The sequence below is a fragment of the Oncorhynchus kisutch genome, linkage group LG14, assembly GCF_002021735.2.
Source record: "Oncorhynchus kisutch isolate 150728-3 linkage group LG14, Okis_V2, whole genome shotgun sequence".
Lineage (NCBI taxonomy): Eukaryota > Metazoa > Chordata > Actinopteri > Salmoniformes > Salmonidae > Oncorhynchus > Oncorhynchus kisutch.
The window spans coordinates 49,657,843-49,682,780 of NC_034187.2; the positions used below are offsets into that span (position 1 = coordinate 49,657,843).

General features: G+C 44.3%; 1 protein-coding gene across 2 annotated transcripts in view; it reads left to right on the top strand.

The window, feature by feature from the left end:
* LOC109903126 (nuclear factor of activated T-cells, cytoplasmic 1) overlaps positions 1-24,938 on the top strand; it is a 70,860-nt gene that overhangs the window by 11,342 nt on the left and 34,580 nt on the right. For both annotated transcript variants that reach the window (XM_031788499.1, XM_020499751.2), the window contains 4 exons: positions 5,594-5,796; positions 6,881-7,053; positions 7,690-7,830; positions 16,533-16,588. In XM_031788499.1, coding sequence (XP_031644359.1) covers positions 5,594-5,796; positions 6,881-7,053; positions 7,690-7,830; positions 16,533-16,588 — 573 coding nt within the window. The remainder of the gene's footprint in view (positions 1-5,593; positions 5,797-6,880; positions 7,054-7,689; positions 7,831-16,532; positions 16,589-24,938) is intronic.

The window sequence follows — 24,938 nt, forward strand, 5'->3', positions numbered from 1 at the left end:
TTACATAAGTATTCATACTGGTTGAACTTGTTGTATTTCATCCTGAATTCAAAATTTATCCGTTTCACCTGTCTTTGTGCTTGTCTCCACCCACCTCCAGGTGTTGCCCATCTTCCTCATTATCCCCAGTGTATTTATACCTGTGTTCTCTGTCTGTTGCCAGTTCATTTTGTTCATCAAGGCTCCCAGTATTTTTCCCCTTGCTCCCGTCTTTGTTCTAGTTCCTGTTTTCAAGGTTTTGACAATTCTGCCTACCCTGAGTGTGCCTGCCGTTTCTGTACTTGTCACACCACCCTGGATTATTGACTTCTGCCTTCCCTGACCCCGAGACTGCCTGCCGTTCTGTACCTTTTGGACTCCCCTTTGGACTTTTGTCTGCCCACTGTTCTAGTAATAAACTTTTGTTACTTTGACACTGTCTGCATCTGGGTCTTCCCTAATATTTGAAATGACAAAGAAAATAGAAATCCTTGCATATTTTTTGTAAATGAAGTACATAACTATCTAATTTACGTAAGTATTCACAACCCTAGAAACACCTTTGGCAGCAATTAGAGCTGTGCGAATTTCTGGTTAAGTCTCTAAGAGCTTTGCACAATATTTGCACATTATTCTTTTAACAATTCTTCAAGCTCTGTGAAGTTGGTTATTGATCATTGCTAGACATCCATTTTCAAGGCTTGCCATAGCTTTTCAAGACGATTTGTCAGAACTGTAACTCAGGAACATTCAATGTCATCTTGGTAAGCAACTCCTCTCTCATATATATAATGTGTGTGTTATTGTCCTGATGAAAGGTGAATTTCTCTCCCAGTCTCTGTTGGAAAGCAGGCTGAACCAGTTTTTCCTCTAGGATTTTGCCTGTTCTTAAATCTATTCAGTTTTTTTTTATCCTAAAAAACTAGTTCTTGCCAATGGTAAGCATACCCATAACATGATGCAGCCAACACCATCCTTGAAAATACAAAAAGTGCTACTCAGTGTTGTGTAGGATTTGTTCCAAACATATTGCTTTGTATTCAGGACATAACGTTCATTTCTTTACCCCATTTGTTGCAGTAGTTACTGTAGTGCCTCATTACAAACATGTTTTGGAATATTTTTTATTCTGTACAGGCTTCCTTTTCACTCTGTAATTTTGGTTAGTATTGTGGAGTAACTATGATGTTGATCCTTTTCTCAAATTTCTCCTATCACAGCCATTAAACTCTAACTGTTTAAGTCACCATTGGCCTCATGGTAAAATCTTTGAGCGGTTTCCTTCCTCTCCGGCAACTGTGTTAGGAAGGACGCATATATGGCTGTGTAATGGCGTCAGAGAGGATGGCTGCCGTTTTTATTGGCTCTTAACCAACTGTGCTTTTTATTTTAAAAAATCTGCATTGTTTGTAACTTATTTTGTACATAATGTTGCTGCTACCATCTCTTATGACTGAAAAGTTACTCACCTTGAATTGTACAAAGTATTTTATTTAATGAGAGGGATTTACTCCAGACATCCCAACAGGCCCTCATCCCCATCTTTTGCAGGAGAAAGATGGTGATTTCGCAGAAGGAGATCTGGGTGCATTGTGAGGATCAGGCGACGAGTGGTTAATCTGCCTTTGTCATCCGTACTATTGGCCAATGTACAATCGATGGATAATAATTTGGACGAACTAAAAGCACATATATCCTACCAACGGGACATTAAAAACTGTAATATCTTATGTTTCACCTAGTCTTGGTTGAACGATGACATTTAATAACATACAGCTGGCGGGTTACATACTGTATCGGCAGAACAGCAGCCAAGACAAGGGGTAGTGGTCAATGAATATCGGTGCACGATATTCAAGGAATTCTTGGTTTTGCTCGTCTGAGGTAGTGTGGTCTACTGCTTGTGAGATACTGTATCTACCTAGAGAGTTTTCTTCTGTATTTATCGTAGCTGCCTACATACCACCACAGACCAATGCTGGCACTAAGGCTGCACTTAATGAGCTGTATACTGCCATAAGCAAACAGGAAAACACTCATCCACAGGTGGCACTGCTAGTGGCCGAGGACTTTAATGCAGGGAAACCTCTGTTTCACCTAATTTCAATCGGAATGTTAAATGTGCAACCAGAGGGGGGGAAAAAACTCTAGACCATCTTTACTCCACACAGAGAGACGCGTACAAAGCTCTCCATTTGGCAAATCTGACCTTAATTCTATCCTCCTGATTTCTGCTTACAGGCAAAAATTAAAGCAGGAAGCACCAGTGACTCGGTCAATAAAAAGTGGTCAGATGAAGCAGATGCTAAGCTACAGGACTGTTTTCCTAGCAAAGACTGGAATATGTTTCGGGAATCTTCTGATGGCATTGAGGAGTACACCACAAAAGTCAGTGGCTTCATCAATAAGTGCATCGATGTCGTCGTCCCCACAGTGACTCTACGCACATACCCCAACCAGAAGCAATGAGTTACAGGCAACATCCGCACTGAGCTAAAGGGTAGAGCTGCCACTTTCAATAAGCGGGACTCTAACCCAGAAGCTTAAGAAATCACGCGATGCCCTCTGACGAACCATCAAACAGACAACAAGTCCGTACAGGACTAAGATCAAAAATGTACTACACCAGCTCCAAACCTCGTCGGATGTGGCAGGGCTTGCAAACAATTACAGACTACAAAGGGAAGCACAGCCACGAGCTGCCCAGTGACACACGCCTACCAGACGAGCTAAATTACTTCTATGCTCGCTTTGAGGCAAGTAACAATGAAACATGCATGAGAGCAACAGCTGTTCCGGACAACTGTGTGATCACGCTCTCCGCAGCAGATGTGAGTAAGACCTTTAAACAGGTCAACATTCACAAGGCCGCAGGGTCAGACAGATTTCTAGGACGTGTACTCCAAGCATGAGCTGACCATCTGGCAAGTGTCTTCACTGTCCTTTTCAACCACTCCCTGTCTGAGTCTGAAACATGTTAGTATTACAATCAGACCACCATAGTCCCTGTGCCCAAGAACACTAAGGTAACCTGCCTGAACGATGACCGACCTATAGCACTCATGTCTGTAGCAATGAAGTGCTTTGATAGGCTGGTCATGGCTCACATAAGCAGCATCATCCCGGATACCCTAGACCCATTCCAATTTGCATACCGCCCAAACTGATCCACAGATGATGCAATCTCTATTGCGCTCCACACTGCCCTTTCACACCTGGACAAAGGGGACATCTATGTGAGAATGCTATTCATTGACAACAGCTCAGCGTTCAACACCATAGTGCCCTCAAAGCTCATCACTAAGCTAAGGACCCTGGACTAAACACCTCCCTCTGCAGCTGCACCCTGGACTTCTTGACGGGCATCCCCCAGGGGGCAAGGGTAGGTAACAACACATCCGCCACGCTGATCCTCAACACGGGGGCCCCTCGGGTGCCTGCTCAGTCCCCTCCTGTACTCCCTGTTCACTCATGACTGCATAGCCAGGCACGACTCCAACACCATCATTAAGTTTGCCGATGACACAACCATGGTAGGCCTGATCACCGACAATGACGAGACAGCCTATAGGGAGGAGCGGACAACAACCTCTCCCTCAACGTGATCAAGACAAAGGAGATGATTGTGCACAACAGGAAAAGGAGGACCGAGCACGCCCCCATTATCATTGACGGGGCTATAGGGGAGCAGGTTGAGAGCTTCAAGTTCTCTGGTGTCCACATCGCCAACAAACTAACATGGTCCAAGCCGATCAAGACAGTCTTGAAGAGGGCACGACAAAACCTATTTGGCGTGGGTCCTCAGATCCTCAATAGGTTCTACAGCTGCTCCATCGAGCGCATCCTGATGGGTTGCATCACATCCTGGTATGGCAACTGCTCAGCCGTCGGACCGCAAGGCAGTAGTGAGGGTAATGCGTACGGCCCATTACATCACCGGGGCCAAGCTTCCTGCCTTCCAGGACCTCTATACCAGACTGTGTCAGAGGAAGGCCCAGCCACCTTAGTCATAGACTGTTCTCTCTGCTACCGCAAGGCAAGCGGTACCGGAGTGCCAGTCTAGGTCCAAGAGGCTTCTAAACAGCTTCTACCACCAAGCCATAAGACTCCTGAACATCTAATAACATTGCTACCCCAGACTATTTGCATTGCCCCCCCCCCCCCCTTTACGCTGCTGCTACTCTGTTTATTATCTATGCATAGTCACTTTTACTCTACCTACATGTACATATCACCTCAATTACCTCGACTTCCAGTGCCCCACACTTTGACTCTGTACTTGTACCCCCTGTATATAGCCTCACTATTGTTATTTTACTGCTGCTCTTTAATTATTTGTTACTTTTATTTCGTACTTAACCAACAATGCAGTTCAATATTGTTTTTAAGGGCTTGTAAGTAAGCATTTCACTGTGAGGTCTACTACACTTGTTGTATTTGTGACGAATAAAATGTGTGACAAATAAAATGTGATTTGATTTTGATTAGTATTTTTGTAGTGACTGGCTGTATTGATACACCATTCAAAGTGTAATTAACTTCACCATGCTCAAGGATGATTTTGGGGGGCTTATTGACTCATGGCATGTCAGCTTTTTAAAATTATTTGTTAAAATTTCTTAACATAATTCCACTTAGACATTAAGGTGGTATTGTGTGTTGGCCAGTGACACATGTCAATTTAATACATTTTACATTGTTTTTCCCCTCTTAAATTGCTTGTAAATATTGCGTGCTTTTATTGCGGTGTAATTGTAATATTGTGAATTTGTATGATTCTGTGCAGGGCTCCTTTGAAAAAGAGGCCTTGGTCTCCATGGGATTCCCTGTTTTAAATACATTTAAATAAAATAAAGTAAATAATGAAATTAATGAATAATTAAATAAAAGTTTTCCTATATATAGTAGTGCACTACTTTATTTTATTTAACCTTTATTTACCTAGACAGGTCAGTTAAGAACGAATTCTTATTTACAATGACTGCCTACCCTGGCCAAACCCGGACAACACTGGGCCAATTGTGCACCGCCCTATGGGACTCCCGATCACGGCCGGTTGTGATACAGCTCGGGATCGAAACGGGGCCTATAGTGACGCCTCTAGCACTGAGATGCAGTGCCTTAGACCACTGTGCCACTTGGGAGCCTGAAAGGGCTCTGGTCAAAAGAAGTGCACTATGTAGGGAATAGGATTCCATTTGGGACGTAAGCGTAACCTTTAGTACACTGTAACCCAGGCTTAGTCCTGTCAGTGAAATACCAGGGTTGTTTGTCTCAGCTGGTTAACTGGCTCTTGGGCAGACAGTGGGACCCTGGTGATGGAGATACTTACTGTAAGATCATGCTGTGCCTCAGCCCATCAATACAGACAGAAACTGATATTAATGGAGGAAATATGTGAATGGGTTGTTGGCCTTGGATAAAGATTCCTCAGAAAAATGTCAACTGTGTTTGAAAGGTATTTCTGCATTTTTTTTAACCCGTTGTCAACAGTGTGTGTGTGTGGGGATACTTTGTTTTTGACTAGACATAAGTACTGGAGGAACAAATTCCTATCAACCATTGTTGATTGGCAATACATTTTTTAAAATGTAATTATATGTCTTCCTTCCAGCTCCACGGCTACATGGAGACCAAGCCCCTGATCTTGCAGCTATTCATTGGCACGGCAGACGATCGTCTCTTGCGGCCCCATGCCTTCTACCAGGTCCACCGCATCACTGGCAAGACTGTCTCCACCCCCAGCCATGAGACCCTGCAGTCGAACACCAAGGTGCTGGAGATTCCACTGCTGCCCGAGAACAACATGCGCGCCATGTGAGTACTGTGTGTGTGTGTATTTCTTTAGCCTTTGTCTGTTTTTTTTGTTGTGCAGTCAGTTAGACATTTAAGCTCCTCCTCAAGCAACTCAAATGATGAGTGAACATCTGTAGAGTTTTGTCCATGACGGCTGATCAGTACCAGCTGGATTGTGTGTGTGTGCGTGTAAGGCACCAATGCTGACATCTTAATTTGACTCAATTAGAGATCCATTCAACATGTGACAGCCCTCTTCCAATGTTTTTGTTACCAATGAGCGAATACACTCAAAAGCCAAACACTCTTTTTCTCCTGAGATTTGCATTGTGTTGATCCCTTGGCACAGCTGACTGCGACTTAATCTGTGTCCCAAATGGCATCCTAGTCCCTATATAGTGCACTACTTTTGACCAGAGCCTGGAGGGAGGGCTAACCAGCTGGGAATCCTTAGCCTCAAAACCTGATTGCCTCACCAGCGGCGCATCCCCCAGTGTCTGACAAAGACATTTCGGGAGTGTTCAGTTAGTGAAACAATTGACATGAACTCCTTTATAAGCAATGCAGCGTCGAGGAGCACAGCCATGGAAAAACTTTGGTTGGAAAGGCTAATGCCATAAAAGTCTGACATGTTAGAAGTGAGTGCACAGCATAGATGGGAGGGGGTGAGAAATTAGATATTTATAAAGTCTGATGAAGACTTAGGTTGACTAGTAGAGCCGTAGAGGGATCAAGGTTAGACCAGTATCCCATGGGTGTTCTCTTTTGGTTCATTAAAAAGCTATTTATGAAACTATTAACATTCACAGCATTTGAGCTGCTGGATGGTTGGGGTTAGACCTGTAAGCAGTAGTTGCTGAGTTCACAGGAAACCTTTCATTGGGGATACGTGTGATAATCTTCTGCTGAAATACTGTTGTCTGATGACTATAGTCATTCTATACTGAAATCCCTTTGTGGTGCTAGAGAGAACTTAATAAGCTATATTAATAAGCTGTGTCTATGTATGTGGTAACTGTCACAGGGATAATGATTTGAGATATAATGATGGTGTTTGTCTATGAGCCTCTCTAAGGTTTAACTAAGTTTCTTCTGTTTAATGTAGAATTGACTGCTCCGGCATCCTGAAACTTCGCAACTCGGACATCGAGCTGCGGAAGGGCGAGACAGACATCGGGCGTAAAAACACACGTGTGAGGATGGTGTTCCGGGTTCACATCAACCAGTCCACAGGAAGAACATTGTCCCTGCAGACTGCATCCAACCCCATGGAGTGCTGTGAGTACACCTTCACTATCAGGGGTGGGGGTGGTTTAACATGGCAGATCATTTTGACTTTGGTAGATAAGCACACATTGCACCAAAGCGCTAGATAGAAATCTGAGCAGATCTGCTAATCTAATGGATTTCTGGCTGGAATCACACCACAAAGATCAAGTGCTATGAGGAAAATGAGCAATGTGGTTAAACCATGATCTCAGCTCTTAAGAATAGACCATTGTTGGTCGCTGATACACTGCCACAAAACTGTTATTGACCAAGCCTCTTTGTTTCTGACAATTACCCTTGACAATGAAAAAATTATTTGCCAGATCTATTTTTCATTTGTAAACATCTGAGTTTTATTAAAGAATATCACACACTTTACGGCGGTTGAAGTTAACCAGGAGGTGATAGCCAAGTATGATTTGAGAAAATTATACAATAACAAATACTGAATGGATCCATTCCCTCACCGTTAGGTCAGAGGAATAATATGCCTCTAGAGCTAATGGCTCTTGGCATTGTTAGTGGTGAGGATTCTTTAAGAGTTGTCAAGCACGTGAAAATGACTTCGTCTGGATGGTCGGGGCTGAAGGGAGAATGGGTTTGTAATGATACTGTAGTGAAGACAGTGCTGTCCCCCTCCTGCAGCCCAGAGATCAGCCCAGGAGTTGCCCCTAGTGGATAAGCAGACTCTGCAGACGTGCCCTGTAGCTGGGGGAGAGAAGATGCTCCTCAGCGGACACAACTTCCAGCACGACTCCAAAGTGGTGTTCATGGAGAAAGCCCAAGGTAGGAGCTGAAGCCAGAGCCGGAGCTGGATGCAGATGTGTGTGGCTTAGTGTGCATATGTGCGTGTGTGTGTGTTTGGTTTTACTATCCTTGTGGGGCCCAGAAGTCCTCACAAGGATAGTAAAACAAGGAAAAAGGCTATTTTAGGCTTAGGGATTAAATTTAGGGTTACAATTACGGTTAGAGCTAGATTCAGGTTAAGGGTTAGGGGTTAGGGAAAATAGGATTTTGAATCAATTATTTTGATCCCCACAAGGATAGGAAAACGAGTGTGTGGGTGTGTGTGTTTGTGCTCTAACTTTCTCTCCCTCTTTGCCCCCCCCTGTGTTTGAGAAACCCCAGGGCTACTCCCTCCCTCCCTCCACTTCCCCAGCCATCAAAATATCCCCCAACCTGCCAGAGTGCCACATGTGGTGCACATTAATGTGCTGTATTTTTAACCCAGCAGATTTACATTTGCAGAAGTTTCCATTGCCTGTTCAGAATAGGAATGGATCACAAATGCACTATGTGCCATGTAGGCTGCTGTGCTGTCCCTCACAGTTCAGTATTTGTTTCCTCTCTTCTCTCTAAGCCCTCTCAGTTGGGAAGGAGGGAGGAACTGCTCCCAGATGTTGATGCTTAGGGTTTACTAACAGCAATTTCCTTGATTAGCTTTAGAAAAGCAACATGAGGTATGGTTTGGGCCAAGGTTGTGCAATGTAAACACATCTGATCATATGGTTCATGAGTCACTCAGAGCAGAGGGGAACCTGTTGCCTTTGTGTGAGGAGAGGAATTCTACGTGGGTTGGGTGGGGGCTCAAGCACCATTATCATACAATAGTAGTGTGAGAGCTTTGCTATATCTCTTTCTATACATCTCTTGATTTCTCCTCATCTCTATTGCTATTAATTTATGTATGTGAAATTCTAATTATTTTCAATATTTACCTTGCCCAGAATTCTAGAACTCTCTTTTTGTTTTATAGTTTTGTGTGGCGCAGCGGTCTAAGACACTGCGTCTCAGTCCAAGAGGTGTCACTGCAGTCCCTGGTTCGAATCCAGGCTGCATCACATCTGTCCATGTTTGGGAGTCCCATAGGGTGGTGCACAACTTGGCCCATTGTTGTCCTGGTTTGTTCGGGGTATGCCGTCATTATAAATAAGAATTTGTTCTTAACTGACTTGCCTAGTTAAATAAAGGTTAAATGTAAAAATATATATATATTTTTAAATTTGTGTCAGTTTGAAGAAGATCAGTAGCCCCCTCAGATCTGTTGAAGCTAAGAAGACTGTCTTTAGGTCCTAGCGCAGCTTCTGGGGTGGTGTTGATGCTCCCATGGAAACACCCTTCAGCCAGCCTTAAGAAATGACGGAGCAATTTCTGCCTAGTGCATCTTTAATTGTAATGTTTTTTTTAAATTATTGTTTCGTCCATGCCAAGGCCGAGGTCTAAAAACGGTTTAACAATCCTTCTCATAAATCCTGAATAGGGGATTCTGTTGCCACAGAGGGTTTACCCATTTTACCAATGGATAATTTTCCAAAAAACAACTCCCAGATTTTTGAGGCTCCTACTCTTGAGAATAACTAGACTATATTGTGTAGGTCATGTGTGCAAGTGTGTGTGTATAACTTTGTGTATGTCAGTATGCATGTGTGTGCACACATTCGTGTGTGTGTGTGTACACAGGGGTAAGAGAGTGTTGTACTCAGTGACTCATAGCCTCCAACACTCTACTCAGCAAACTGGATGTAGTCTATCACAGTGCCATCCGTTTTGTCACCAAAGCCCCATATACTACCCACCACTGCGACCTGTATGCTCTCGTTGGCTGGCCCTCACTACATATTCGTCGCCAAACACACTGGCTCCAGGTCATCTATAAGTCTTTGCTAGATAAAGCCCCGCCTTATCTCAGCTCACTGGTCACCCCAAAATAAAAAAAACTCATACAGGAGGAATCCCTGTGTCCCTGTAGTGATGTACACTGACATTCACCTGCTTATCAGAACCAGTCCAGCCCCATAAGCAGCACCTCATTATGACGACACAGTCCTGCCTCAGATCTCCTGTCCAGTCTGTTGCAGCACAGTTAGAGGGAGCGGAGATAACATCAATGCAGTTGTCACCCGTCGTTACAGTGTAGAGCAGTGATGTTCAATGTTGGCATTCGTGGGGGAACTTGCTGTGGGGTTTATAAAATTATATATTTTTTATTTTGGGGGGGAGAGGAAACAAAAAATGAGGAGTACCGATTATGGTATGGGACAATATACAAATGTTTTTGAGAAAGATCATTTGACAAAAAAAATGTATTGAGTAAATGTATTCATTTTTTAATAAGAGATACAAATTCAATGAATTTAAGGTTTTTTGTTTGACTGATTTAAGGTTGTGCCATTAGATTTGGGTTGGGGTGGGGTCACAATAAATTCTTGGGGTCCTCTCTGAAAAAGTTTGAATACCGCTGGTGTAGAGCCTTATAGGAGATTACACTACAGCCCTTAGATCTCCCAGACATCAGGCTGTAATCTGAAACTGCCTCAATCTGACCTTGCTTTCCATTCTCTCCAGCCTCAGCCTGCCCAGTGATGGGCTCTTTGATAAACCTCAGTACGTCTTAGAGAAATTATGAATCGCTTAGCCGTCACTTTGTCAAGGTTTTACCCCTGAATTTGTTTTCAAATTGATGTTGGCGGCTGAAGTTTGTTGACTCCAAACACAACATTATGTAAAGGTGTGAAAAATTGAGATTGCTTTTGTTTGGATTTGGATCTCCAGACCAAGATTGATAGATTAAGGTTAGTCACCAGATTCATTTGCACTTCTGACATTTTAAGAGGACTATAAGTCATGCAGAATATTACCCTTCAAAATGGTAAAACCTTTTTTTTAAGCATGTGGAGTTGTGTCAAGTTGTGTGCTTGTGTTCACATTACAGTAAGACTATCTGCATGGTGTGTGTGTCTGTGTCTGCACATAAATTCCCAGACACCATGAGTTAAGGCTGAGCGAGAGTGAGAGCAAAGGAGCTTTGAAGGAATCCTCCTAGCAGAAAAGAGACGTGGAGAGAAAGTCCCTTTATAAAAAAAGAGTGCTTTCACATCTGGGACTGGCTGACTGCCTGGTTTACTGTAGGCAGGCTAGCAGTAACCATGGATAATTTGTCACTGTGTCAGAGTCAGACACCCACAGACCTCCAGTTTCACCAGTTTCCCCTGCCTGAACCGACCGACTACTTTGTGACCCATGACCCAAAGTTCACCGTCTCCCTATGAGTCAGAGCCAATGAGGAGAGTCAGTCCAACCAGGTACTGTACAGACCTAGACAGGCCTGGTTGTTCTTGGCCAGAGGTGTCTATTATGTCTACAGTATGATTGAGGACCTCCAAATAGAATTTTGTGAGAATTATCAAACTTCAAGAACCTTGCCAGGTGGTGTCTGGAATTACCCAAGAAAATTATAGATAACCATCCGTCTACAGAGGGGAAATCTGAAAGTGGAGTGAATCGCGTTTCTTTCGACAGAGATTCATTGTATTTTTTTTGGTTAGCAGTTTAGGGGTCTTTCTCCGAGTAACAGTTAGCCGTGAGAGGGGTGCTCTACTCTGTTACATGACTGGTAAGTGCTTCTGGATCCAATTCATTGCATTTACAAAATAATGACTTCCACTTTGAAACCGTTCAGCAGTTTGGCCGGCCTCAAAAATCTCGGAGAACTGTGGCTGTTTTCATAAAGAAATCAATTACGTGCACATAAACAGGGAGTTTACGTTTTATAAATTACAGCGTACTGTTCATAAAAACATATTTGAGGAAAACCAGAAAACTGATGATGGCACAGAGTGTAAAGTGATATTGTAATGTAAACTCTGCAAAAAATGAAACGTCACTTTTTCAGGACCCTGTCTTTCAAAGATAATTGGTAAAAATCCAAATAACTTCACAGATCTTCATTGTAAAGGGTTTAAACACTGTTTCCCATTCTTGTTCAATGAACCATAAACAATTAATGAACATGCACATGTGGAACGGTCGTTATGACACTAACAGCTTACAGACGGTAGGCAATTAAGATCAATGTTATGAAAACTTAGGACACTAAAGAGGCCTTTCTACTTAGTGAACAACACCAAAATAAAGACTACCAGGGTCCCTACTCATCTGCGTGAATGTGCCCTAGGCATGCTGCAAGGAGACATAAGAACTGCAGATGTGGCCAGGGCAATAAATTGCACTGTGAGACGACTAAGACAGCACTACAGGGAGAGAGGGTGATCATCTTCGCAGTGGCAGACCACGTGTAACAACACCTGAACAGGATTGGTACATCCGAACATCACACCTGCGAGACAGGTACAGGATGGAAACAACAACTGCCCGAGTTAGACCAGAGAGGCTGGACTGAGGGCTTGTAGGCCTGTTGTAAGGCAGGTCCTCACCAGATATCACCGGCAACAGCGTCGCATATGGGCACAAACCCACCGTCGCTGGACCAGACAGGACTGCCAAAATGTGCTCTTCACTGATGAGTCACGGTTTTGTCTCACCGTGGGTGATGATCAGATTTGCGTTTATCGTTGAAGGAATGACCGTTACACTGAGGCCTGTACTCTGGAGCGGGAACGATTTGGAGTTGGAGGGTCCATCATGGTATGGGGTGGTGTGTCACAGCATCATCGGACTGAGCTTGTTGTCATTGCAGGCAATATCAACGCTGTGCGTTACAGGGAACACATCCTTCTCCCTCATGTGGTACCCTTCCTGCAGGCTCATCATGACATGACACCCCAGCATGACAATGCCACCAGCCTTACTGCTCGTTATCTGCAAGACAGGAATGTCAGTGTTCTGCCATGGCCAGCGAAGAGCCCGGATCTCAATCACATTGAGCACATCTGGGACCTGTTGGATCGGAGGGTGAAGGCTAGGGCCATTCCCCCCAGAAATGTCCGGGAACTTGCAGGTGCCTTGGTGGAAGAGTGGGGAGATCTCACAGCAAGATCTGGCAAATCCGGTGCAGTCTATGAGGAGGAGATTCACTGCAGTACTTAATGCAGCTGGTGGCCACACCTGATACTGACTGTTACTTTTGATTTTGAACCCCCCCCCCCCTTTGTTCATGGACACATTATTCAATTTCTGTTAGTCACATGTCTGTGGAACTTGTTCAGTTTGTCTCAGTTGTTGAATCTTGTTATGTTCATACAAATATTTACACGTTAAGTTTGCTGAAAATAAATGCAGTTGACAGTGAGCTTTTCTTTTTTTGCTGAGTTTAGAAGACAGACGGTGTGCTGTGCTGAGATGCAGATTTCAAAACTGTTCTATTTAGTAGTGAACTTCACTTTAGCAGCCATTGATTGATTCAGTTTGAATAGATGGCTTGCCTCAATTACTGCCCTTCCCTGAGACAGTACGCTTGCATGCAATACCCACAATCCACGTGTTCTGGGGGTAGTGCTTGGAGGAAGAACTTACAGTCATCAGACCAAGGACAAGGGCTCTCTTTCATCATTCCACATGGGCATGGATAGCGCATGTGTTTATATTTACTGTACGTTATGCAGTACACTCTGCACAACACCTCTCGCCATCAAAGTAAAGGTAAATGTGATTCTCTGTAGAAACATTTCCTGGGAGATGCTCAACAACAAATTGCTCAATTTAATGTTTTTTCTCTGCATGAATGTGTGGCCAGTGAAAAAAATTGAGAGTGAGAGAGGGAGCAAGTGAAAAAAAATTAAGTAGAAAAGGGGAGATGGGATCTGAAATGCAGTTTAAAAAAAATCTCTGGTGGCGTGTTGATGTAGCCTTCTAAGGATTCCCTTTTGGATTGGTTCCCAGAGCGAGAGAGTGGAGATGGAGCCGGAGAGGTTCCCTCCTGCCTCTAGTCTCCAGATATAATGGGAGGCATTGGGTATCAGTGTCAGCTTCAGGTTCTTCCTCTGCCACATCACAGCCCAAGCAGACCCAGGCCAAGTGTGCCCTGTCTGCAATGGGCTGTCTTCTTCCCAGCCTGTGTTTGTGTCTACCTCTGTTTCAATTCACAAGACCAGACAGCCTTCAAGATAACCTGAAAAAAAAGGAATTAAACAAGCAATTGAGGGTTGGGCATTCTGTAAATATGAAACCATAGTAACAAAAGGTAATACATTTGAGTGCATCTTACTCATAGAAGTAGTAACATTGTGTAATAGTTCAAGATAACCTAATAGTTCAGTAATAGTTCAGGATAACCTGATAGACCTAATCAAGAGTGCTTCTATATGTGATGTTAAAGCTGCAATCCTTAATGGTGAAACTGCCACGTCCGTTTGCAATATTACAACAACAGCAAAAGTTACTGCAAGCAACAAACACAGTTTTTTCCCCTTGGACACCATTACACGTGCAATAGAAGAGCACAATATGTACAGTGGTTGCTCCACGAAAAGTTTTATAAATAGATAGAACCTGATAATTGTGCATGACCTCAGTTTTACTTACTAAAACTGTTGTTACACAGGTTTCTATTATTTTATTTTGTTAGGATTATTTTGCTCTAACTGTAGAACTGTAGCCCACTCCCGACCGGTCATGTTGTACGACACCTGAGTGGTGCACCTGAGTGGTGCAAGACACTGCATAGCAGTGCAAACCATGTTGCTACAGATGCTGGTTCAATACCTGTGCCGGCCTCGACTGGGACCCATGAGATGACTAGGTTTTTGGTTTCTCTCCCTCCTAAAAACAGAAATAAATTATTATAAATAACAAACTGGCTTTATTTACAAATTAGTAACACTATCTCACCCCATGTTCAAGAATTACCTTTTTCTCACTCATTTTACGTTATTTGAAAATGAAATCATCTTCAAAATATTGTTATTTTTTAAAGCTTTTTAAAATTATTGTTATTATTAATTTAGAAATATATTAAAGCCTGTTGGATATTGTCATATTATTAACCCTGTTATTAGCAGGACAATATATATTGGTCATATTGGTCATGGCTCCCGAGTGGCACACAATGCAGTTCTCCAGCTGTATCCACACGAGGTTCAAGGCACAAGGGCAGGCGGCACGGGATAGGCCACAGAGCCTCGCACAGAAGACAGACCTAGCCCATGGGGAAGGAAGGGGGGTGGACCCCCAACCCGCCACACTGGGTAGCACAGAGCAACACTTTAAGGGGCATTGCACTAACAATGACACTGACTAGGGAAACGTTCCCACTGTTCTTGGTGCCAGTCTGCACGTTCAAACTAAAACAATGTAACTAATAATGCCACCTTTGTGCTTTCGTTAATAAAATAATGATAAAAATACTCTTTCAAAATGCCGACGTTTATTTAGTTATGGAGCCATAACTGATTACTATGGGAATAAATATCCTCCAATCTTCTATATGTAATTATTGGCGGAGAGTCACATCATATTTTTCGATTTACTGTAGGCCTACCGTAGGCGACATGAATCTCACTAGTGGTGAGTAATGTGCTGTTAAAAGTGGTGTGTCTTGTTTATTTAAAGAGCATATTGAAGTTCGAAGCAATAGGATTTGAAGCAATAGCCTACAACTATTTTAGCACTGTTTTACACTGCTCTGAGACGAGCATAGGGACTGGTCTTGATAAATCAATGAGATTTTTATTTTCACTGAATCTCCGTTTAGGTATTGGTTAGACTACAATTAGGGTGTAGAAATGTTATGCTCTTAGTGTAAACTTTATTTAACTAGGCAAGTCAGTTTAGAACAAATTCTTATATACAAGGACAGCCTACTCCTTCCTCCCCGTCGGGGAATTGATCGGTTTCACAGATCTCAGCTTTAAGAATGGTCAGAATTGTTAGCATGGCACTTCTTAGAAAGTTTAATTCTCACCAAGAACATTTTTTATGTGATTTCATTTCTATTTCAGGCTTTGTTAATGAGTCATTGGTGTAAGAGAAAATAGTGCGGTGCTTACCCTTTTTCTTATAAACTGTGAAAATTACTTTTTGTTGATGTCTCATAGAAGAATAGCAAAATAGGATATTTTTTAGGACCCATGTTTTCAACAGCTGTGATGCCCTATTTTATTGCTTGATGGGTAGCCAGTTTGTTACGACAACTTAAAATAAGTTCCCTTTACAGAATATAAAACATATAATAATACTTTAATAAGCATGACAAAAGGGCCGATATTTAAATATGAGCTATTTGAAAAGACTGACGGTGGCTTAGGGAGGGAGACTATGCCAAGGCTTCACTTTCCAGTTATTCACAGCCCACTGGTTATAGGAACCCCAGATTTTTTACTTTATTAACAAGCCCGCGAGTCACAATTGGTCATTACATTTGGGATTCCACAAAGGAATGAAGTCAGGATTTTTCTCATCGACCAAATACGTTACTCATCCCTTTGGTATGGCCTATGGATCGGGTCTCGGAGTTGCATCAGCTCGGCCCCCTCAGCCCGAGTGGGTTAGCCTAGACTGAGACTGAATATATGTTGGTGAAAACCTTGGTTCTGTTGCAGCTGTTTTATAGATCACTGATGTCAGACAGAGCTAACAATAACACTGTTAACAGTATCATGGCTAATGATGTCAACATTGACATGAATGGGGATCTCATTAGTCTAGCGATTTATGGTGGTTACTCATTTGTGCAAGTCTGAATACTGGTACTTTTCTCACATATAATTTTTCCACATGATCACCCTCACTCTTCTCTACTCTCCCTTCTATAGATGGTCATCACCTATGGGAGAGAGAGGCCAAGGTTGACAAGGACTCCTCCAAATCTGTAAGTCTTATAAGCATGCCATTCTGCATTTTTATAGGTATTTCACAGCAATGTTTTATTAGTTGGAAGACTCTCTCTCTGTCTCTGTCACTCACTCACTCACTCACTCTCCCCGAGAGAGAGTCACCAAGAGCACTCTGTTCTTCTGGGTAACTGGGTCTGAGACTGGGGGATTAGAGAGTATTTATATGTGAGGTACTGCACCTGCTCCCCGTATCCTCCCCTGCACACACAGATGCGCACACACACAGATGCAAGCACACACTCTTACTCTCTCTTTCTGACACACACACTCGTACACACAAAGACGCATACACTACCGTTCAAAAGTTTGGGTTCACTTAGAAATGTCCTTGTTTTTGAAATAAAAGCAAATTTTTGGTCCATTTAAAATACATCAAATTGATCAGAAATACAGTGTAGACATTGTTAATGTTGTATATGACTATTGTAGCTGGAAACGGCAGATTTTTAATGGAAGGGATATTTCTGGAAAAAAAAGGAATTAAACAAGCAATTGCGGGTTGGGCATTCTGTAAATATGAGTATTACTTACTAAAACTGTTGTTACACAGGTTTCTATTATTTTATTTTGTTAGGATTATTTGTGAAAGATCAATCTGTGCCGGTGGAAAAATATTTTGATGTTGGGCGCATGGCATGTTTTCGCTATAATAGCTACTGTACATCGGACAGTGCAGTTAGACTAACACGAATTTAAACTTTCAGCCGATATAAGACAGTTTCAGTTGAAGTCGGAAGTTTACATACACCTTAGCCAAGTACATTTAAGCTCAGTTTTTCACAATTCCTGACATTTAATCCTAGTAACAATTCCCTGTCTTAGGTCAGTTAGGATCAAATCACATTTTATTTGTCACATACACATGGTTAGCAGATGTTAATGCGAGTGTAGAGAAATGCTTGTGCTTCTAGTTCCGACAATGCAGTAATAACCAACAAGTAATCTAACTAACAATTCCAAAACTACTGTCTTATACACACAAGTGTAAGGGGATAAAGAATATGTACATAAAGATATATGAATGAGTGATGGTACAGAGCGGCATAGGCAAGATACAGTAGATGGTATCGAGTACAGTATATACATATGAGATGAGTATGTAAACAAAGTGGCATAGTTAAAGTGGCTAGTGATACATGTATTACATAAAGATGCAGTAGATTATATAGAGTACAGTATATACATATACATATGAGATGAATAATGTAGGGTATGTAAACATTATATTAGGTAGCATTGTTTAAAGTGGCTAGTGATATATTTTACATCATTTCCCATCAATTCCCATTATTAAAGTGGCTGGAGTTGAGTCAGTGTGTTGGCAGCAGCCACTCAATGTTAGTGGTGGCTGTTTAAGAATGTGAAATGTCAGAATAATAGTAGAGAGAATGATTTATTTCAGTTTTTATTTCTTTCATCACATTCTCAGTGGGTCAGAAGTTTACATACACTCAATTAGTATTTGGCAGCATTGCCTTAAACAATTTAAACTTGGGTCAAACGTTTCAAGTAGCCTTCCACAAGCTTCCCAAAATAAGATGGGTGAATTTTGGCCCATTCCTCCTGACAGAGCTGGTATAACTGAGTCAGGTTTGTAGGCCTCCTTGCTTCCACATGCTTTTTCAGTTCTGCCCACAAATTTTCCATACGATTGAGGTCAGAGCTTTGTGATGGCCACTCCAATACCTTGACTTTATTGTCCTTAAGCCATTTTGCTACAACTTTGGAAGTTTGCTTGGGGTCATTGTTCATTTGTAAGACCCATTTGCGACCAAGCTTTAACTTCTTGACGGATGTCTTGATGTTGCTTCAATATATCCACATAATTTTCCTCCCTCAAGATGACATTTATTTTGTGGTGTGCTCCAGTCCCTCCTGCAGCAAAGCAAATCCACAACATGATGCTGCCACCCCCGTGCTTCACGGTTGGGATGGTGTTCTTCGGCTTGCAAGCCTTCCCCTTTTTCCTCCAAACATAACGATGCTCGTTATGTCCAAACAGTTCTATTTTTGTTTCATCAGACCTGAGGACATTTCTCCAAAAAGTACGATCTTTGTCCCCATGTGCAGTTGCAAACCGTAGCCTGGCCTTTTTTGTGGCGGTTTTGAGCAGTGTTGTCTTCCTTGCTAAGCGTCCTTTCAGGTTATGTCGATATAGGACTTGTTTTACTGTGGATATAGATACTTTTATACCTGTTTCCTCCAGGATCTTCACAAGGTCCTTTGCGGTTGTTCTGGGATTGATTTGCAATTTTCGCACCAAAGTACGTTCATCTCTAGGAGACAGAACGCGTCTCCTTCCTGAGTGGTCCCATGGTGTTTATACTTGCGTACTATTGTATGTACAGATTAATGTGACACCTTCAGGCGTTTGGAAACTGCTCCCAAGGATGAACCAGACTTTGTGGGAGGTCTACACTTTTTTTCTGAGGTCTTGGCGGATATTTTTTTGATTTTCCCATGATGTCAATCAAAGAAGGTAGGCCTTGAAATACATCCACAGGCACACCTTAAATCGACTCAAATGATGTCAATTAGCCTATCAGAAGCTTCTAAAGCCGTGATGTCATTTTCTGGAATTTTCCAAGCTGTTTATAGGCACAGTCCACTTATTGTATGTAAATGTCTGACCCACTGGAATTGTGATACAGTGAATTATAAGTGAAATAATCTGTCTGTAAACAATTGTTGTAAAAATTACTTGTCAAGCAAGTAGATGTCCTAACCGACTTGCCAAAACTATAGTTTGTTAACAAGAAATTTGTGGAGTGGTTGAAAAATAAGTTTTAATGACTCCTACCTAAGTGTATGTAAACTTCCGACTTCAACTGTATGTGTACCTAAATGTTTAAAATCTAAAAATTATAATAATTTTTTTTGAATTGTCCGCTCTCCAGTTTCACCGAAAGTTGTCCCGCTAGCGGGACCCCGATGTAATGTGAAGGTACCTGTGTGTACCTTTGACCTTTTTTGTACCCTAGGGAACAACACTGTACCCTAATTTTGAGATTGTATGATATACTGTATGTTCTTGGTAATAAAGAGCACTTGGTGGCTCTGCTGAAACATTCATGCACATCTGCCCAAAAGCTTGCAAGTTCAAATCCTGAAAGGATTTATTTACCTTTAATTAATCAAGGAATTAACATTGAAACCAGTGTCTCTTTTACAAGGGAGCCCTGCATATACAATTTCATAAAATACTTAAAAAATACAATATAAACTATAAAATACAGCACAACACATATTGCACAGACAAACATAAATATACACAAAACACAGTCAACTAAAACAAACACATTCTTCATTATAAAAAATCCTCTGTTGACTGAACTGTCCTAGGGACACACCCATCTATTCTAAATGTATTGTGGAGGTCATCCCAAACATGTGGAGTATGAAAACAAAATGCTGAATTTCCTAACTCTGTAGACACCAAAGGATTCTCCAGAGTTAACCAACCCTGTGATGTGGTTTGATAACTTGTAAGATTTAAAATTAACAGTGAAGTTAGGTAACTCGGAAGCTTGTGGAGCAGGGATTTATAAACAAAAAAAGCGTAATGATGTGATCAACGTGACTTCAAAGTGGTCCAGCCATAAAACTGTCTCCTGTGATAAAACGAAGGGCGCTATGAAAAACAGCTTCCAGGGATTTAAGAGTAGATGCAGCTGCACTTTGATAAATAGTATCACTGTTATGTGCCTCCTAAGAGGAGAGCAAAGAAGAGCAAAGAAGTCCCAGTAGCAAAATCATTTATTAGAATTCCCAAACTACACAACAACAGGTGGAGGAACATGCCCAAACGAAGTCGCCATACACAGGGAAAAAACGCAACACACGAAGGAGAAACCTCTGCTCCTAAACAGTCCAAAACGGTACAACGACCGTGAGAAAAAAAACCTGTGCCGCAAAAACGCACCTCTAACCGCAACAATAGCAAATAATCCCGCACAAAGAATAGCAGGCAGCGGAGGTTAATAAACCCACTGAATTAAACTAATAGGACACAGGTGTAAAGAAAAACCAGACAGACACAAACGAAAAGGAAAAATGGATTGGTGGCAGCTAGTCTGCCGGCGACAACGACCGCCGAGCACCGCCCGAACAGGGAGAGGAGCCATCTTCGGTGGAAGTTGTGACATCGCACTGTGTACGCTGGGGCCCCCTCGATGTCCATGGGGGGCAGAGGGACCTCCAATACCTCAGCTTCTTGAAGCGGACCAGCTACCACCGGCCTGAGGAAGACACATGAAACGAGGGGTTAATACGGTAATAAGGGGGAGCTGTAACCTATAACACACCTTGTTTATTCTCCTCAGGACTTTAAATGGCCCCACAAACCGCGGACCCAGCTTCTGGCAGGGCAGGCGGAGGGGCAGGTTTCGGGTTGAGAGCCAGACCCGGTCCCCCGTTGCGAACACGGCCCGTTTCAGGTGCCTGTGGACGGCCTCCCAGGTCTCTCTCGAGCGCCTCACCCATTCCTCCACCACTGGAGCCTCGGTCTGGCTCTGATGCCACAGTACCAGGACCAGCTGATACCCCAACACGTACTGAAAGGGCGAAAGGTTAGTTGAGGAGTGGCGGAGTGAGTTCTGGCCATCTCTGCCCATGGAACGTACCTCGCCCACTCCCCTGGCCGGCCCTGGCAATACGACCGCAGAAACCTACCCACATCCTGGTTTACTCTCTCCACCTGATCATTACTCTCGGGGTGAAAACCCGAGGTAAGGCTGACCGAGACCCCCAGGCATTCCATGAACGCCTTCCAAACCCGGGAAGTGAACTGTGGACCCCAATCAGAAACTATGTCCTCAGGCACCCCGTAGTGCCGGAAGACGTGAGTAAACAGGGCCTCCGCAGGCTGTAGGGAGACCGGGTGAGGAGACTGGAGGAGACGACAGGACTTAGAAAACCGATCCACAATGACCAGGATCGTGGTGTTGCCCTGGGACGGAGGAAGATCGGTCAGGAAGTCCACCGTCAGGTGTGACCAAGGCCGCTGTGGAACGGGGAGGGGTTGTAACTTCCCTCCGGGCAGGTGCCTAGGAGCCTTGCACTGAGCGCACACCGAACAGGAGGAGACATAAACCCTCACGTCCTTAGCTAAAGTGGACCATCAGTACTTTCCCCTAAGGCTTCGCACCGTCCTATCGATACCCGGATGACCAGAGGAGGGTAACGTGTGAGCCCACCGAATCAACCTGTCACGAACACCAAGCGGGACAAACTTTCGTCCAGCTGGACACTGAGGTGGAGTAGGTTCTGACCGAGAAGCCCGCTCGACGTCCACGTCCACTTCCACACCACCAGTGCCACCAGACAAGAGGTGGAAGTATGGGAGTGGGATCGATGGACCGCTCCTCTGTATCATACAGACGGGACAGTGCGTCTGCCTTAGCGTTCTGGGAACCTGGTCTATATGATATCGTATATCTGAATCGGGTGAAAACATAGCCCATCTTGCCTGGCGAGGGTTCAGTCGCCTCACCGCCCGGATGTACTCCAGATTACAGTGGTCGGGCCAGATGAGGAAAGGGTGTTGAGCCCTATCAAACCAATGTCTCCATACCTTCAGAGCTTTTACGACAGCCATCAACTCCCGGTCCCCCAAGAAAAGAAAGCGCAGGGGCGGGCGCTTCAGTGGCGCTCCCGAGCGCTGTGAGAGCACGGCTCCAATCCCAGCCTCGGATGCATCCACCTCCACTATGAATGCCAAAGAGGGATCTGGATGAGCCAACAATAGCACCGGCAGGCACGGGAGCCTCGGTAAACAAACGACAAAACGCTCTGTCCGCTTCAGGCGTCCACCGCAGACGCACCGGTCCCCGCTTCAGCAGTGAGGTAATGGGAGCAGCCACCTGCCCAAAACCCCGGATAAACCTCCGGTAGTAATTGGCAAACCCTAAAACCGCTGCACCTCCTTTACCGTGGTGGGAGTCGGCCAATTACGCAATGGCTGCAATGCGGTCACACTCCATCACCAACCCTGATGTGGAAATGCGATACCCCAGGAAGGAGACAGCCTTTTGGGAGAACAAGCATTTCTCAGCCTTGACGTATAGGTCATGCTCCAACAGTTGCCCAAGTACCCTGCACACCAGAGAGACATGCGCGGGCACGTGTGGCGGAATATATCAGAATGTCATCATTATAAGCCACCACACCCTGCCCTGAGAATCTCGTTGTCACGAATATTACCAAAGGTGACTCCCCTTCTTGTTCGGGTGGCGCTCGGCGGTTGTCGTCGCCGGTCTACTAGCTATCACCGATCCGTTGTTCTGTGTTCCTTTGGTTTTGTCTGATTGGTATCACCTGTTTCTTGTTTGGTTGTTAGGGTGGGGTTATATAAGTTTGTTCAGCCCGCTTCTGTTTCGTGCGGGCTTGTTTGTCTGTTCTGTGTTTGAGTGTATTTTGTTTGCATTTTCGGGTTTCGCGCTGTCCGTTATTATTTCTGATAATTTGTTTTCCTACTTTTGTTCATGTTATTTTTCCTGGACATTAAAGCGTGTTTTTCCCACATCTTTTGCTCTCTGCGCCTGACTCCACACCTCTTCACTCATTTATCGTTACACTCGTCTACAAAGGATTGGAAGATGGCTGGATCATTCTTCAACCCATACGGCATGACGAGGTACTCATAATGGCCAATTGTGGTACTAAACGCTGTCTTCCACTCATCTCCCTCCCGGATACGCACCAAGTTATACACACTCCTGAGATCCAGTTTTGTGAAGAAGCGTGCTCCGTGAAATTACTCAATCGCTGTGGTGATGAGGTAGCTGGTAACTGTACCCCACCGTAATGTAATTTAGACCTCTATAGTCAATGCACGGATGCAGACCTTCACAAAAAATAAACTCTAGGAGGCGGGGAACATGGAGGGCCGAATGTACCCCTGCCTCAGAGATTCAGAGACATATGTTTCCATAGCCACCGTCTCCTCCTGTGACGGGATACACGTGACTCCTGGGAAGTGCAGCGTATACCAGGAGGTTTATCGCACAATCCCCTCGTCGATGAGGTGGTAATTGGGTCGCCCTCTTTTTACAGAAGGCGATAGCCAAATCGGCATATTTTGGGGGAATGCGCACGGTGGAGATTTGGTCTGGACTCTCCACCGTCGTTGCACCGATGGAGACTCCCACACACCTACCTGAGCACTCCTCTGACCACCCCTTTAGAGCCCTCTGATGCCACGAAATAGTGGGGTTGTGAAAGGCCAACCAGGGAATCCCCAGTGCCACTGGAAACGGAGGAGAATAAATGAGGAAGAGACCAATTCTCTCCACATGACCCCCCTGCGTAACCATGTCCAGTGGAGCCGTGGCCTCCCTGACCACCCCTGACCCTAATGGTTGACTATCTAGGGAGTGCACATAGAAGGGTTTGTCCATCTGAACCAGGGGAATCCCTAATCTATGCGTGAAACCGCTGTCCATAAAATTCCCCGCTGCGCCTGAATCTACTAGCGCCTTATGCTGGGAATGAGGGGAAAACTCAGGGAAAGAAATCAACACATACATGTGACCAACAGGGGGCTCTGGGTGAGCCTGGTGCTGACTCACCTAGGGTGTCCGAACAATGCTCGGCCTGCCGTCTCGACTCCCAGACGAGCTCCTCCAGCACCGGTTGTCAGTGTGCCCTCTCCGACCACACCTAGTGCAGGAAGAGGATCCTCCGATCGCCCTCGCTGCAGCACCCCCTATCTCCATGGGTGTTGTAGCGGAGGCGCTGGGAGGTGGAACCAACAGGACCTGATCCGGGTACCCGCGCATAGCCAGCAAGTTGTCCAACCTTATGGACCCTCCAGGGTGAGGGTAGCGTCTCTGCATGCTAGCTCCCTGTGGACGTCCTCACATAAACTGCACTGATAGTGGTCAATCAGTGTCCTGTAATTCCACCCAGCACCGGCTGCCAAGGTGCTGAACTCCAGAGCGAAGTCTTGTGCACTCCTCGTCTCCTGCCGTAAATGGAATAGACGTTCACCCGCCGCTCGACCCTCAGGTGGATGGTCGAACACGGCCCAGAAGCGGTGTGTGAACTCTGGATAGTGGTCCCTCACCGAGTCTGGTCCAACCCAGACTGCGTTGGCCCACTCCAGAGCTTTAGCTGACAGGCAGGAGACAAGGGCGTTCACGCTCTCACCTCCCGAATGAGCCGGTGAACGGTTGCCAGGTAAAACTCCAGCTGAAGCAGGAACCCCTTGCAACCGGCAGCCGTCCCATCATACTTTCTCAGGAGCGCAAGCTGAATACCGCTGGGGCCGGACGACACTGGAGAAAGTGGTGGTGCTGGTTTGAGTGTGGCTGGTGGGGAGGGGTA